General features: G+C 41.0%; 1 protein-coding gene across 1 annotated transcript in view; it reads left to right on the top strand.

The window, feature by feature from the left end:
* The window catches only part of LOC109931903 (integrin alpha-9-like), a 153,395-nt gene that overhangs the window by 75,926 nt on the left and 60,034 nt on the right, over positions 1-17,435 (top strand). Inside the window, exons 10-11 of the mRNA XM_048595627.1 lie at positions 2,792-2,854; positions 9,357-9,494. Coding sequence (XP_048451584.1) covers positions 2,792-2,854; positions 9,357-9,494 — 201 coding nt within the window. The remainder of the gene's footprint in view (positions 1-2,791; positions 2,855-9,356; positions 9,495-17,435) is intronic.

Consider the following 17,435-nt stretch of genomic DNA (forward strand, 5'->3'; position numbering starts at 1 on the left):
GGATTCTCCAGCATCTGCAGTTCCTACTATCTCTTTTTCTCATGGCCAGTGGTTTTCACCAGTACTGTTTTTATCTCCTTTTTGGTTCACAGTTCGATTCTCGGGCATGTTGAGAGTGATAGGCATTTCGTCCATGTTTTCAATATATAAATTGTAGCCTTCTTTCTGTCGAGCTCTGATTACAAACTGGTGAAGCTGTAATATCTTACCTTCAAGTTCAACAGGCAGCTTTTGCACAATCGTAGTTCTCTGTCAAAGTACTAAGTCATGCCTTCTCATGTACCTTGTACACCATACAGCACTTGCCTTAAAATCCAAAATCCCATCCTCCTTTGATTTGTTTCATGCATGGATTCAGATGGCTTCACGACTAACACATTTTCCATTTTGATGATTTTCAAGTACCCACTCAGCAACTTGTTTCTCCTATTGTTGCCACTTGCTAGGTTTATGTCTGTTGGCACACTTTTTTTTGGCATTGTCTGAAGTTGGTTCGATATCTTTCTCCAGTCCCTCTCAAGTTTCTCTGGAACTCAAAATTCTCTTGCTGCTACACAATTATTCATCTTCTCTGCAACTTTAGTAACTTCCATTTTAAACGCTGATGTATATGTTTTGTTTCTTCTAGAGGACGCTTTTACACAAAATAATGGAGAAATTTCAAAACTTCAACTAGGTATATGGCTGTATTCCTCGAGTGCCTGACACTGACCTGATGAGACTTAAGTTTTTGAACCAAATTCTTCCGTTTTCCTCCATTTTTCTTGTCTACTGTTATTTTCGTTTGACTCTCACACAGTCTCACCAATCATTTCCTCATCGTAACATTTACTGGTATGACAGGATAACTTGCAAATGTTGATCTGTTATCTGTAAGGAACTAGGGCTGACTTTTACATGAGATACATTGAAAATTCCAGATTTTTTGGCCAAAAATAGGGTGTTGTCTTTTACCTGAGATACACTTCTACTCAAGTATATAGGGTATAGCACAAGATCCTTTCAAGGCACTGTTGCTGACATTGGCCAAATCAATCAGTCAGTTGTACACAAATAGATCAAGTAAGTGCCAAAAACCTTATGTTTCTCAGGTGCCAGGTTTCCTGAGTTCAAGGCATATTAAATGGCATGCATTCACCCTACCAACTATTGAACCTGCTTAGCACACTCTTGACAGGCAAGATTCTGTGCAATGGCTGCACAGTTCAACTGCTGACTGTGTTTGTAATATGCTGGACTAACAAAATATCTATGTCAAGTTGTGCTGGGAGTTGATGCTAGTATTCAATTTGGGCAATATCCAGTCAAAGCTTTGTTGGCTTGGACCAGCCAGTTTATTCATTCCTTTCACAAATTTCTACAGCCTCTGAGTGGAGGTATAAGGACAGCCTGTTTTTTGCATTTTGTATGTGGCATGTGAGTTTACCCTCATGACTATCCATGTGAAATTAGATGAAAAACATCATGTGGAGGAGACAGTACTTCCTTATAGACAGGAAGGAAATTACTGACAGCAATACTTTCTTGAGGTGTCCTACTTGTAACTCCATGCCCATATGATAGACAAACACAGGAAAGCACTTGCAAACCTGGTTCATCCTCGTAACTGATGATAATATTTTATATTTATTTATTTCATTTGCAACAGAAATGGAAAAATAAAAGAGAATCCCACAAAACTAACAGTCCAGTCAAAAAAAAGACAATTATTTACAGTGTGAAAGATAAATATTCAAACAACACTTAAACCTTCATTATTTAATATTTAGAGGCAGCTCAACAAGTCAAGGAACTCCAAGCATCTTTTGTGTCTCACTCAGACATTACTGCCATATTATCCTTTACTCACTGGTATTTACCAACAGATTTCTTGTCACTAACATAACTATGATTTTTCTCAATTGTTGCCATAAATGCTTAGGCTCATGGTTAGATATTTTTATTCAGAGATTGATCGTTTATAGTTGTACAGACCACATTTAATTATGTGAATATAATTTGTGAAGACAGCGCATGGAGCCTTCAAACAAGCTTGGACAAGCCAAGTAAATGGTCTAGAACATGACAAATGGAGTACAATGTGAAGTAATTCCATTTAATTGGAAAAAAGGCAGAATATTTCTTATATGGTTATCAGTGTGGATGTCCAATATGATCTGGGTGTTCTTGTCTCTAAGAGACTAAAAGTTAGCATGTAGGTAGAGCAAGTAGTTAGAAAGGCATTATTTCAAAGGAGTACAGGAGTAAGGATGCCATGACAAAAGTATTATCAAAGATTGCTTACCATTCTTCTCTCTGCAGTTTGCTAAAAACTTTTCTGTGAAAAAAATGCCCTTTAAATAACTAATTAGTATTTGAAACTATTGTCGAATCCATACGGTTCTGCTGTTGTAAGACCAATCTCCCATTTTATAAGATTACACAGACCGACTTTTTTATATCCATAATGCTAACTTGTACTGTACTCACATATTGTTAGTTTGCTTATGATGAGCTCCAGTGGGCAGACACTACATCATGAGTAGATTGCAGAATGGTACCTCTACATTTTATAATGTAGTGAAACTAAAGTCAACATTAACATTAATCTACTACATAAGCCTGACCCACTTACGGAAAGTGGATCAGAAATCAATTTGGGCATTGTTAGAAACAATATACATTTGTAAGGAATTTTTTGCAAGGTCATTTAATTGCCATTACTCCTCTTTCAGTCCAAAATGTAAGTTTATTATGTGGCTTGTCTAGTTATGATTGATGCAATATAATGCCATCTGATTTCCTTTTCTAGGTTTACATATTTAAGATTGGCAATGGTAAACTTACAGCAATTTTCACAATTCCAGGAAAAGAGGTTAGTTTTTCAGAGGATTGATGTTTTGTTACATTCCTACCTCTTGCTGGTATCAGCTTATAAGTTAGGTTTAAAGGTGACTAGTCACTTTGCTTCATTTTGAACATGGTGCTTACATTTCTGATGAGTTAAATCTAACTTCAGTATAAAAGAAAACAAAACCTGCATATGCCCCTGGGTATATATTTCCCTCCAGTCTGAAGAACAACCAGTACTCACTGTTTCTTGTACTCGGACAACTTCATATCCATGCGTGGTGCTGTTCCTAATATTCCCTTCAACTTTGCTGACAAGCCTATTGTATTAGCAAGTGTATGCAGGATTTCCTTAATCAATCTACATTTGTCCAAATGACTGCGAACATTTAGAAAATTGTGAATAGCAGTCTGGAATCTGTCAATATGTGCAATCTGTTGGCAATGTCCAGACTCAAAATACACATTTATAAAATTGGACCTTTAATTTCATTGAGGTGGGGATGGAAAGATGGGTTGTAGGGAAAAATTGGAGTGGGTAACATTATTGACCACAACAATACCAATGAAATGAGGTTGAATGTTAGGAGGGAAACAGAAAATCAAGCAACAAAACTTTTTCTTGTACCTCTGTCCAAGGGTGTGAAGAACATGACATAAACTATTCCCAGAAAGGGAAGTACAAACTTCTGTTATGGAAGGGGCTGGGATTTTATACAGACTTGACACTTTTTGAGGTGGACAATATTTGAATATAATTCTGAAGATTTTAATTTCTAATCCACTGATTTTCTTAATCTTACACTTAAGTTTTCCATTTTTTAAAAATTTCCGATGCACATTCTAACATGCAGTTACTAGTATAACATGTATGTTAATGCAGTTTTCAGTGTTCACTAGCTATATAATGTTGATTTTATGAAATGTCACTCTGGAACCACATCGTCTCCACCTCTGAAAATATATAATCCTTATCAACTGTATTTGTGTGAACATCAATTTCAAAATTGCTGGTTATAATGTCGTTAGTGTTCCACTTACTTCAAACAGAAGCCGCTCTGTTACTCATTGACCTGTCTCCAGATACTGTATAAGATCAAATTCCAAGTACCCTAGCCATCTTTCACAAGCCAGTGGAAGAAAGTTCATGAATATTGGTATTGTGGGGATTTTACAGCAGCCATCTAACAATTGTCATTTGATTTACATCAGGTAAAAATGCAGTTTTTCTCTTTGTTTTTCAAGCAGCCACCTAAATAAAAAGATTGTGACACAGGAATAGCAACATTTATAAAATCTTAAAACTAATCAACCACTAAGGCGGTTTGTAAACTCAATTAATTTTAACACAAAATAACAATTGCATTGTTGTAGCCAAAGTTGCACAGTCATTTGCTCTTAATTTTCCAAGCGCTATTGCCATTAGACTATTGGTTCAAGGGGTCTACATTGCTTGATTCACTGATCAATACAATTAAGTGCACGTTGAAAGGACAGTCCATGTGAAAGGAGGACAATAAAACATCTTAGCATTGTAGAACAGGATAGAGATGTGAATTTTAGGGCCTGTCTCTGCAACAGCCAATTGCTGAATGAATTGAACAGCTGGCCAGGAAAGTCTACAACTTCATAAAAATCTGAAATTGTTGGTAATACTCTGCAGACCTGACTGCATCAGTCATCAGAGAACAGAGTTAACATTTCATGTCAGTGACCTTTCTCAGAATGAGTGTTCAGAGATATTACAGATTTTGGGAAAGGACAAAAAAAAAAGTCTGATAGGCTGCAGAAATTAACTGGAAGACAAAAAGAGCTGACAATGGGACAAGAAACAAAGGATGTGCTTGGAGGAAGTATGAAATGTCAAAACAAAAGAAAAATGGGGCAGAGGTTTTGATCTGAAATTGTTGAATTTAGTGTTGAGTCCAGAAAGCAGTAATTAAAAGATTTTGTCCATTTGAGCTTATTTTGAGTTTGTCCACTTTGTCAGGAAGAAATTAAAGACATGCTATCTAAAAGGTGAGAGATTTGAGAGCCCTCAGATACAGAGGAATCTGAGTGTCCTAGTGCATGAATTGCAAAAGGTTAGTATGCAAAATATGGCAAGTATTTAGCAATGGTAATGGAATATTATTATTTATTGTGAGAGGAATGGAATACAAGAGTGGAGAGAGTTTATATTTCAGTTATATAGGGCACTTTTGAGATCACATCTGGAGTATGTGTAGAATATTGGTTATCTTATTGAAAGAAGGATGTAAATGTGTTGGAGAGATTCGGGTCTAGGCCCGAAACGTCAGCCTTCCTGCTCCTCTGATGCTGCTTGGCCTGCTGTGTTCATCCAGCTCTATACCTTGTTATCTCTGTAAATGTGTTGGAAGAGGTTCAGAGAAAGTTTATGTACAAGGGGCAGGTTGTCTTATGAACAAAGGTCAGACTAACTAGGTTGATATCCGTTGGAGTTTTGAAGAGTAAGAGACAACCTGCAAAATGTACAAAGTGCTGGTGAATCCACATCTAGAATACCGTGAGCAGTTTTAGTCCCCTTATATCAGAAAATATATTATTTAGTTGGAGGCAGTTCAGAGAACGATACAATTCAGTTCACTAGGAAGATACAAAAACAGAAATTGCTGGAAAAACTCAGCAGATCTAGCAGCCTCTGTGGAGAGAAAGTAGAGTTAACGTTTCGGGTCCAGTGACCCTTCTTCATTGGCATAGTAGGAGGTTGAGGCCAAAAGGATCTGAGTGAAAGTGAAGTGGAGAATTTGTCATTTTATTTCTCTTTTTTTGGATGGTAGCAATGATTCTGTATTTCACATTTGCACCTAATTTAAGCCCACTTTTAACTTGTCCGAATTACTATGTTGTTTTGTTTTACACAATGATCCATTTTGTCATGTAATATTTCCAGCCTTCCACTCTAACACATACTTTCCCTTTTCTTCTTTCCCCTCTTCCCTCACTCGTTCCCTACCTTGTTTAAAAATGGTTATAGCACTGAGTACTTTGAGTTCTGATGAGGGGTCATTGATCTGAAATATTGATCAAGTTTCTCTCTGAAGGCCTTGGCATTTTAGCATTTTATTTTTGCTTCAGATTTCCAGGATCCCCAGTACCTTAGACTTGTGTTAGCATCAGTAGCATGCTGGATTTTTGATGGAGTCAACTGCAGACTTGTCTGGGGATAAAACACATGATATTGAAAATTTGCAGCTGTGTGTGATCACTTCAATTAAATATACATTTGGGCCTTCCTTGGGATGTTTCTTGGGTCTTCTCATAACAGAAATCGTGATAGCTATGGGTTGTCACCCCATTTCTTCTACCTTGGACAGAATTTCAGAGAATCTCAGAGTATTTACAGCACAGAGGAGGCCATTCAGCCCCTACTGTCTGTTCTGACTGTCAGAATGAGCAATTTACCTAGTGCAATTCCTCTCCTTTCTCCACATACCCCTGTGCATTCTTTCTTTTCAGATAGCTACCTAATTGCATTTATGAATACTTGGTTGAACCTGCCTCCACCACACTCTCAAATACCACGTCCCAGACTTCAACCACTTGCTATGAAATGCTTTTCCTTACAGCCTTACCCTATTTGTTTTATCTGGACCCTTTGATTTTTTAAAAATTTCTATCAAATCTCATTTGATTGAGATAAAAGAAAAACAACTTCTCCAATCTATCTTCATCCCTGGAAACATTCTCACAAATCTTTTCTACACACACTCCAATGCCTTCACATCTTTCCTGAAGTGCAACTCCCAGATAGATGCGATACTTCACCTGAGGTTGGACTTATACAAGTTCAATATAACCTCTGCGCTTTTGTTCCCTGTGTCCCTATTAATAAAGCTCAGGATAATGTTTGTTTTATTAATAACTCTCTGCACCTGACTTACCATCTTGAATTATTTATGCACATATACAGACAGGTCTTCATGCTCCTGCATCTCCTCTAGAATTCCACACTTTAATTTCTGTTGGATTACAGACAAAGAGACTGAATGGATAGAGGCCTTAGATGCATCATAAATGTCCTGTTGTCCGTTTTACCACAATTTATTGAGATTACCGAGCTACAGTACCACAGAAAGTAGTAGCTGTGCAATGCTACATCTGAACTTGTATCATATATCTTTAGCAGGTGGGTTAAACAGGGAAGATGGCATTGTGTTTCAACTGTGTTGAACCCCAATTTGTGTTTATTAAAGAGGCGCCTGTATATCCTGCAGGTGTTCTGGACACCTGGGTTGAAATTTGACTGCACATTGGAATAGGTGACCTGTAGCTAGAGTGCATGGTAGAATTTCCTTAATGCATTTGTTCGTGCTGCCATTGTAGCTTTTGCTGTTTGGTAATGAAGCAAATGCAGGCCCCATAAAACACTAGTAGAAATACACTATTACTTGGATTGATAGGGGAAGCAGTGGATTTATAATATTGACTTACTTCAGAAAAATGTGAGCCCACAGCCAACTGAATCCTTTGTGCTGTGTAGAACATTACATCATATTTATAACCATTTACCTGTAATTTAAAAAAAAACCCTTTTTATGTTTTTAAGAAGCACTGTTGTTATAAAATGTGTGTTCACTTCATTTACTTTCGGGAAGTCCTTGATTGCTATAGTTGATAGAAGCATCAAATAAGTTTAAGAAAAGTGTCTCTGATATTGGAAATTTGAAATTAAAACACAAAATCCTAGAAATACTCAAAGAGTTCTATTTCTTTTTATAAAGTTGCTACCTGGCCTGCTGAGTATTTGCAAAGTTCCAATTATCCTTATTCTGAATTCTCCCTTGTGAGCCTGGATGAGTACACTGCATAACAATTGACCATTAACTGTGTTGATATCTGCCCTTCCTGAGAGGTGCAGAGGTAATATCACTACCCCTGGGCCAGAAGGTCTGTTTTCGAGTCCCACCTGCCCTGATATGATCTGCACAAGTTGACTAAAAAAGTATCTGCCCTTCCTGAATGTGTGCATTGCTGCCAAGAATCATTTCCCACTATCCCAGCATTTACTATGGAAACAATGACCTAAGATGGAGTTGGAAGGATTGGATTGTGTCTGTTTTCCTTTGTGTGATGTTGTCTGGCAGTGTGGTACATGTTCTCAATTAACAATGAACTGCCCCTTAATCCCAGTTATGTGACCTGGCAGGTGACTTTGGAAGCAGACTCCTCCCAGGTCTTTTTCCTTATTATTGGGTGGGATCCCTTGTGTACACTCTAAGGTACATTTTACATTGTTTTATCTTGCCAGAAAGGAAGCTGCTGCCTTCCTAAGCCTGATTTATTACTGGGCATCAATAGCAGACCAGACATTGGGCACAGATGTAGATAGAAAATCTGGCAGTTGTACTTTTAAGTTAATTGTATTTTCTTGCTTATCTGGGTTTAAACATGTCTTTTTTTTCACTGTGTATTATCAGACGCTGCTCCTTGAAGAGTGCTGAAGCACCTTGCTGAATATATTAAAAATCTAATGATTAGTTGTCACTAAGCATGTGTGTTCCAACAAAAAAAGTTAAAAAAACTCTTGTAGAACCCAAAGTGTTTTATCATGAGTTGCATGTGCATTATTTAAGCAAACCTCTTAGCCAATGGTTAATGCTACCTTCAATGTGATAATACAGCAGTGTTAAAATACAGGAAAGATGTGGAAGCGTTGGAAAAGGTGCAGAGGAGATTTACCAGGATGTTGCCTGGAATGGAGGGAAGGTCTTACGAGGAAAGGTTGAGAGAGCTAGGGCTTTTCTCTTTAGAACGACGAAGGATGAGAGGTGACTTGATAGAGGTGTACAAAATGATCAGAGGTATAGATAGAGTGGATAGCCAGAGACTTTTTCCTCGGGTGGAGGTAGCTATTATGAGGGGGCCTAGTTTTAAAGTGAGTGGAGGTAGATATAGGGGAGACATCGGAGGTAGGTTCTTTACTCAGAGAGTGGTAGGGGCGTGGAATGCATTGCCGGAGAGGGTAGTGGAGTTGGCCTCATTAGGGGCATTTAAGCGGCTATTAGATAGGCATATGGATGATAGTATAAGGTAGGGGTGGAGGTTCGATAGACCTTAGGATTAGGGTAAAAGTTTGGCACAACATCGTGGGCCTAAGGACCTGTACTGTGCTGTACAGTTCTATGTTCTATGTTCTATTTTCTAAAAGGGTTTAATTTCTGACTTCCCTGCCACTGATATGGACTCTCAGTCACCATCTGCACAGCTCAGAAATTCCAGCATAAGCCCTGCACAATATTCTGACTATTCATTTTAAATACTTGATGAATCAGTCTCAATGCATCTCAGTTATCTATGTTAAATAGTATCTGGTTTATTCAGCATTTGATTTGCATACAACTGAACTTTGAATTTTTTAAAATTAAAACCTTTCAGCACAGAGATGCATTCGAGAACAGCAATATTAAGTTGAAATACAAAATCATTGCACTTGCACAAAAGATTTACTTTAAGTGATGGAGCCCTATGTATTTGTTGACACTTTCTGAATCTTTTTATTCTAGTTGGGATCCTACTTTGGCTCTTCAGTATGCGCAGTTGATTTGAACTCAGATGGCTACTCTGATCTTCTCGTTGGAGCCCCAATGTTCACAGAGATAAGAGATGAAGGGCAAGTAACTGTGTTCATCAACAGAGGCAATGTAAGTTTATTATTGGAACAAATGCTTTGTTGCTTATTTAGATAAAAGTTATTGGATAAGAGAAACCCTTTTTGATTTTGATATTTGCAGAGCTCAACAGAGAAATCTTTCCAAATTTCATCTCCATTTTGAAGATTTGGGCCACAAAGTAATGGAATATAAACAAAGTGCTTGGAAATACACAGCAGGTCTGGCAACAGCTGTGGAGACAGAAACAGTTATCATTTCGAGTCCAAAATTTATTCAGAACTGAAAAAAGGTAGAAATATGATGGAACAAAAACAGAAATTGTTGGAAAAGCCGAGCAGGTCTGGCAGCATCTAGTGAATCTGATTGAATCTAGTCTACTGCATTTGCTGCTCACAATGTGGTTTCCTCCACACTGGGGAAGTGAAGCGTAGACTGAACATAGAACACCTACGTTCTGCCTGCAAAAAAGACCCTGAGCTTCCAGTTGCCTGCCACTTTAACACACCAACTTGTTCCCTGGCCAACATCTCTGTCTCAGGCTTGCTGCAGTGTTCCATCGAAGCTCAGCGCAAACTGAAAGAACAGCATCTCATTTTCTGCTTAGGTCCCTACAGCCTTCTGAACTCAGTATCGAGTTCAAAAACTTTAGGGCTTGAACTCTCCTATGTCCTTGCCTCCACCCCCACACACCAGGTCTTGTTATCACAGAATCTGCTATCATACCCAACCCATTGTTAGCCACTAACTGTCCCCATTAATGGCAATTCACCCTCCTAGCCAGATCATTATCCACTGCTGTGTCTGTCCAACTGTCCTCTCTCTTCTGTGTCTATCCCCGCCTATTGTTTACTCCTTACCCCCTCACCTGACCCTATCCTCCGCATACAAACTAACATTTTCTTAGCTACCAGGAAAGGTCACTGGACCCAAAGACCTGCTGCCACACCTGCTGAGCTTTTCCAGCAATTTATGTTTTTGTTTCTGATTTACAGCATCTGTGTTTTTTTTTCAGTTTTTATTTAGAAATATGGCGGGCTTTGTGCCATTGAAGGGAAAGAGGTGGATGAACAACAAAAAGAAAACACTGATCTTTGCAGCATCTCTTGCAGAGTTTGTTAGCCATTCTGAGTATATCCAGCACTTTGTGTTTTTACTTTGGATTTCCAATATCCATTGTATTTTACAATTACCTTAATGGGAAGGGATCATGAGTTTCAGTAACTTATGGAAAACATATGCAGCATGTGCATACATTATAGGGTAAAGTTCCTAAGACGCCAACTGTGTAGAAGGTTCACTGGATAGAGTATGTAGTTTGAAGAATGTGGCACGTTGGACAAATAATTGTGTGATTGCCCAACAAATGAAACGTCATGTAGGACTGTATGAGTTTTCTGATATGGCAAGGTGAAAATAGCACACTGTAATGTTATCAAAACATTTCTTTTCCTTGGGATTGCAAGTTTTGGAGAAGGTTAAAAATTTTTAACCCTTTGATGCCATTTTACCATCTGATTCTAACTCAAAGTGGGTTTGAATTTTCGTTTGGATATTGAGGAGCATTTTTTAACTTTAAAAAAATGTTCACAGTTTATCTGATTGTAAGTGTTGCAAGTAGGTAATGAGGGTTAGTGCTAATGCACTGGTCAAGGAATTGGGACTTGAATTTTCTGGTATGTGGAAAATCAGACCATGGGCAGTAAAAGCTGGACTTGGTTAAAGTAGAAATAAATCACTACCTCACGTGGGGTCAAGGGGCAAGCACAGATATTTCACTGCTTAACCCTGCTTTCTATCTAAAATAGGGCTTATTTTTCCTAAATGAATGAGGGCACTTGAAATTAATCTTGTTAGTTCATTCCAGTTATGCTTTTGTTCTTCCCATCCTTCCTGCAAACATTCTGCAGTTCGTTGCTACTGGCCCATTTCCTACAGCTCAAGGGAATATTTTCAGGAAGGATGAAGAAACAAATTATCATTGAAGTGGAAATATTTCAATCCCGCCCTCTTTAAAAGTATATTGTATCACTGCTTGGCTCTGTTAGGAACTGATAGCTTCTTACTGACTGAACTGAATGGCAGAAATGCTTGCCTGACCTCAGGACATCCCAAAGTCAGTCAATTTCTTTTGAAAAGTAGTCAACGATGCAGAGGCAGTATCGGATCATCTAATCTGCAGCAAAATCCAAAATACAGCAGAGCCTTGTGAAGCTGGATTTTGTGTGGAGCCTGTTAGAGTAGGCAAGTCAGTGGGTGGCTCAGAGAATCATGCGGGAGGTCTGGCATCAGAAATCTGGCAGCGGGGAAAATAACTCCTGATTGCATCAGCATTGAGAAGGTAAAGATTCAGGAAACTCGCCTGTTTGGGGCAGGGACATCATAAATTTTTTGCAAAATGGACACTTGCGATTGAAATATTATTCGCCAGTATTTAATGCAGCTTCCCCTGTACAGTCAGGTTGATTTCAGTCACTCGTGCCTTCACGAACCTGCTCACTGAACGCTGGTGACTTAAATGTGGCTCCCACCGCTCAAGAGAGCTCTCGTGATCTTGAAACAAGAAGTGAGTCAGAGGGAGCTGCATTTTCTTTGGTCAGGCTTCTGTGTTTGAGTTTGAATACAGAAATCTCACACATTGAAGGGAGAGACTCTGAGACAGCCTATGCCTAATCGGAAGCATTTGTTTAGTACTTAGACAGGCAGTGTGCGGCTGAGGAAAAAGGGATGGGTTATTAGAGTGCTATTACATGTCTGAGTCCTGAAGGAGAGGGCACTTCAAAGGTTGCCCTCCTTAAAAAAAAAGAGAGAGATTGTGGCACAATAGCAGTAGTTCACTGTGTGCTCCTTTGTCCTGGATAGCTGCAGGGGATCAATACTGCGGAGGAACTTCCTGTGGGAGGGGGAGATTCCAGCTGTTTTGTGCATTTGCTTCAGAGATAGTAGGAACTGCAGATGCTGGAGAATCTGAAATAACAAGGTGTAGAGCTGGATGAACACAACAGGCCAAGCAGCATCAGCGGAGCAGGAAGGCTGACGTTTCGGGCCAAGACCCTTCTTCAGAACTGGGGGAGGGGAAGGGGGTTCTGAAATAAATAGGGAGAGAGGGGGAGGCGGATAGAAGATGGATAGAGGAGAGGATAGGTGGAGAGGAAACAGACAGGTCAAAGAGGCGGGGATGGAGCCAGTAAAGGTGAGTGTAGGTGGGGAGGTAGGGAGGGGATAGGTCAATCCAGGGAGGACGGACAGGTCAAGGGGGCAGGATGAGGTTAGTAGGTCGGAGATGGGGGTGCGGCTTGAGGTGGGAGGAGGGGATAGGTGGGAGGCAGGACAGGTTAGGGAGGCGGGGACGAGCTGGGCTGGTTTTGGAATGCGGTGGGGGAGGGGAGATTTTGAAGCTTGTGAAATCCACATTGATACCATTGGACTGCAGGGCTCCCAAGCCTTCGGGTGGCATCATTGTGGCACTGCAGGAGGCCCAGGATGGACATGTCGTCTGAGGAATGGGAGGGGGAGTTGAAATGGTTCACGACTGGGAGGTGCAGTTGTTTAGTGCAAACCGAGCGTAGGTGTTCTGCAAAGCGGTCCCCGAGCCTCCGCTTGGTTTCCCCGATGTAGAGGAGGCCACAACGGGAACAGTGGATGCAGTATACCACATTAGCAGATGTGCAGGTGAACATCTGCTTGATGTGGAAAGTTTTCTTGGGGCCTGGGAGGTGGGTGAGGGGGGAGGTGCAGGGGCAGGTGTAGCACTTCCTGCGGTTGCAGGGAAAAGTGCCGGGTGAGGTGGGGCTGGATGGGAGTGGATTGACCTATCCCCTCCCTAACTCCCCACCTACACCCACCTTTACTGGCTCCATCCCCGCCTCTTTAACCTGTCTGCCTCCTCTCCACCTATCTTCTCCTCTATCCATCTTCTATCCGCCTCCCCCTCTCTCCCTATTTATTTCGGAACCCCCTTCCCCTCCCCCATTTCTGAAGAAGGGTCTAGACCCGAAACGTCAGCCTTCCTGCTCCTCTGATGCTGCTTGGCCTGCTGTGTTCATCCAGCTCTACACCTTGTTATCTCTGTTTTGTGCATTTAGCTGGCAACAACATAGATGGGACTAGGAAAGCTGTTCTGCTGAAGGTGTGTGAGCAGCTGGGGCTAAAGTATAAAGCAGAACAGTGAAGATAAGACTCTGTGGGTTATTACCTGATGTATGAGCAAATTGGCATAGGGTAATTAAGATTAGAGAGTGAAAGATTAGAGTGTAGGAGAAGTGAGATTTGATTAATGAGGTACTGGCACCATTACAAGGGGAAAGTGGGAACTGTAGCTTATGGTGGCCTTCACCTGAACCATGCTGAGTCTGATGGTTCTGACAAATTGTAATAATAATAGAATGGCTAGAGATGGCTTTAAACAAAACTGAAGTCAGGAATAAAAACAGAAGTTGCTGGAAAAGCTCAGCAGGTCTGGCAGCATCTGTGAAGAAAAAAAATCAGAGTTCATGTTTCGGGTTCGGTGACCCTTCCTCAGAACTCAAGATGTCAAGGAAAGGAAATTCTATGAATTGAAGAGAGGTCAAGGTAGCAGAACAAGTAACAATCAGGAATTGACAATCTCAGTGTGACAGGAACAGACAGAGTATACAAACTTAAGTTCACTCCAGTAGATAAGTCTAGTGGTTGCAAAAACAGTAAAATGGTGAATTAAAGGTACTCTGTGTGCACACAACATTCACACAAAGATAGATGAATCGATGGCACAAATGGAAATAAATATGACCTAATTACAAATGGTGACATATTGCGATGTGAACAAGGCTGGTAAATGAGTGTTCAAGGGTATTCAATGTTTGGGAAGGACTGGCAAAAAGGCAAAGGAGGTGGGATAGCCCTGTTACTGAAAGGATGAGATCCATACATTGTGAGAGAGGATCTTAGATTAAAGGATCAAGATGTTTGATCAGTTTGGATGGAGCTAAGAAACGGCAAAGGGAAGCAAACAATGCTCGGTGCTGTTTCTAGGCCAGCAGACAATATTTGTAATGTAGGGCATGGTATGAATCGGAAAAGTAGGCGTGCATTTAATGAGGAATAGGCAGTAATCATCAGGGAAGGTTTTACCTTCTTACTTTCCCTTCATCACATTTTTGATGGGCAAGTTGGTTGTGGTAAATCTTCCAATATTCTATAGATTGTGGATTGGTTCCTACAAATTGGAAGGTAACAATGGTTAGCTTTTAAATAATCAGTACATACTTTACAATAAATTTTATAATCATTTTGAAGCACAAAAACTGAGAAGGAAAGGTGATCCAACCATGGTGAACAATAGATACTTAAAATTGTATTAGATCAAAATAAGAGGCTTATAAAGTTGCCAAAATAATGATAAGCATGAGAATTGAGAGCAGTTAGATCCTAGGGTCCCTGACGACTTCAGCTCACCGCTTGCTCTGAAGGAGATCCATATTGGACACTTAACATCTCAGGACACACTCCATGTGAAATGGACACATCCACTCCATGTTAAGAGACATTGGCTCCCACTATGTGGCAGGCTTCAGGAACCTTCAAGGCATATCTCCACGTACAGGATGCTTCTGCACTTCAGTACTGCATCTCAGGCAGCACTGCCAACTATCATTGTAATGCTGCAGCAAGGACACTGTTGTCTCAGGAACATGTTCCCAGCTCATGCATTGAACCAGGCGGCATTTGTTGGTTCTTCACTTGCTGTCATTGTGCTTTCTCACTCTAAGCTGGATGCTCACAACATCCCTGCTTTACCTCGCCTTGCCTCCTTAAGCAGAGCTACCGGGTTTATTTTAGAGATAGTAGGAACTGCAGATGCTGGAGAATCTGAGATAACAAGGTGTAGAGCTGGATGAACACAGCAGGCCAAGCAGCATCAGAGGAGCAGGAAGGCTGACGTTTTGGGCCTAGATTCTTCGAAATGCAATGTTATTTTATGCAGACTCAAAGTCAGAAAGCCTATCATGGTTGTCAGCAGTTCTCAACCTGCTCAGATCTCAAATAATTTTAGCATTTGTGACTGTGAGCATTGACTCAACATTTAGTCACTTGCTATAGCTACCAGTCAAATAAGGTACTGTTGCCCTTCCACTGAAAAGAACTCAGTTTTCTTGTGTTTTACCATGGAGTGGTAAAATCTCCTTTCTGAGGTGATCTTCACAACATTTCACCTTTTTAATTGTTCCTGTTCTTTCCAACTTATCTAGCTCTTTGTTTCTAATTGCATAGGCAATCAATAATCTTCTAGCTTTGCAAAATGTCAGATGTATATTGTCCTTTAACTTGGCTTCAGTCTTGCGATTACTAATGTTATCATTAGATCCTCTTTATCCAAAGTCCACTTTTTGCTTCCTTCGTACTTTCTCAATGACAGACTTTCTATAACTGACCCCTGCTCTAATTAAGTGTGTCACCACGAGCCAGTTTCTTCCCGTCAGGGAAATTTGTTCCCTCTGATTACTGCAAGTGGCAAGTAATAGGATCCTTTGTGGTCACTGCTACTGTAGGAATTGAGTTTGTTGGTAGGGAAGCTCAGGAACTCCTCAGTGCATTTAGTCTTGTCAGAAGAATTGTCAAGTGTGGCAGGCTATAATTCCCCTGCTGTCTTGGTGCAAGATGTCACCTCCTTGCATTCCTTTCATTGAGCTACACCGAGAATCTCTTTTTACCTGGCCCATGTCTGCCATGAGCTCATGATGCTAACTGTGCTCTGCAGGATTGCACAGACACCTACCATGTGTAGAGTGGTCTCCTGGACCTGTCCATGATATTCACCAGTATGTTTTCCTTCCTGAGACAGAACATCATTCTGTGAATGGATTCCTTCATCAGCTGATTGTGTCTACTGCAAACATCTAGCAGCTCTGTTAGTTGCTTCCGTTTTGCACCACAATACCCGGCAGGTTGAATGTGCCCCTTATCAGGGATTATTTGTCAGCAGTGGGCTGCTCCCCAAGAGTGCTCCTGTGAGTGGCCTTGCTTGTCATTGCCTTGCTCATGTGCACCTGTGTATCTGTGTGGTGTTCACCGACTTGTGACCCTGTGAGGTAAGTGTATGTGTGCTGCTGTTTGTGTAGGGGACAGGTGTCAGGCAGAACACAGACAGGTTGCTGATGACTGTCAGTGTAGTGGTTGACACCGCAAATGAAGCTCCAGACACAATGATAGGAGTAATATTTCCACTGTAGCTTATGGGTCCTACATTGATGCCCTCCCCCTCAGTCTCCATGCCTGCCCGTCCAAACTGAGCTTCAGATGGAGACTACAAGGTGCAGGGCTGGATGAACACAGCAGGCCAAGCAGCATCATAGGAGCACTCTGCTCCCCTGCCAGCTGCAGTGCTTCCAGTGTGGCCTTTGTCAGTGGATGAAGCTCTGCTCTCCAATCCACACCCTTTTATTGTATCAACATTGATTCTTCTAGCACAATATGGACAGGTTTCACAATGCTGGATTATTCAATTTCAATCATAGAATCCCTATAGTGTGGAAACAGGCCCGTGTGAAGAGCATCCCAACCAGACTCAATGCCCTACCCTATCCCCAAAATCCTGCTTCCCCATGGCTAATCCATCTAACCTAGACGTCCCTGGTCACTATGGGCAATTTAGCATGGCCAAGCCACCTAACCGCTATATTTGGACTGTGGGAGGAAATCCATGCAGACATGGGGAGAATGTGCAAACTCTGCACAGACAGTGACCCAAGGGTGGATTGGAACCTGGGTTCCTGGTGCTATAAGGCAGCAGTTTTAAACACTGAGCCACTGTGCCATTCCAACCCTTCCTGGGAAACCCAGCAAGCAGAAATACAGCTGTAAAGGAGAGCGTTGTGCCCTTTAAATATGGAGCCTTCAGGATGTGGACCAGCTGGTGCAGGATTCCTGGCTCCACGCTGTGATCCGGTACCTGGTCCGTGTCACCGCGCCGTGATCCGGCACCTGGTCCGTGTC

The sequence above is a fragment of the Rhincodon typus genome, chromosome 4, assembly GCF_021869965.1.
Source record: "Rhincodon typus isolate 14 chromosome 4, sRhiTyp1.1, whole genome shotgun sequence".
Taxonomy (NCBI): Eukaryota; Metazoa; Chordata; class Chondrichthyes; order Orectolobiformes; family Rhincodontidae; genus Rhincodon; species Rhincodon typus.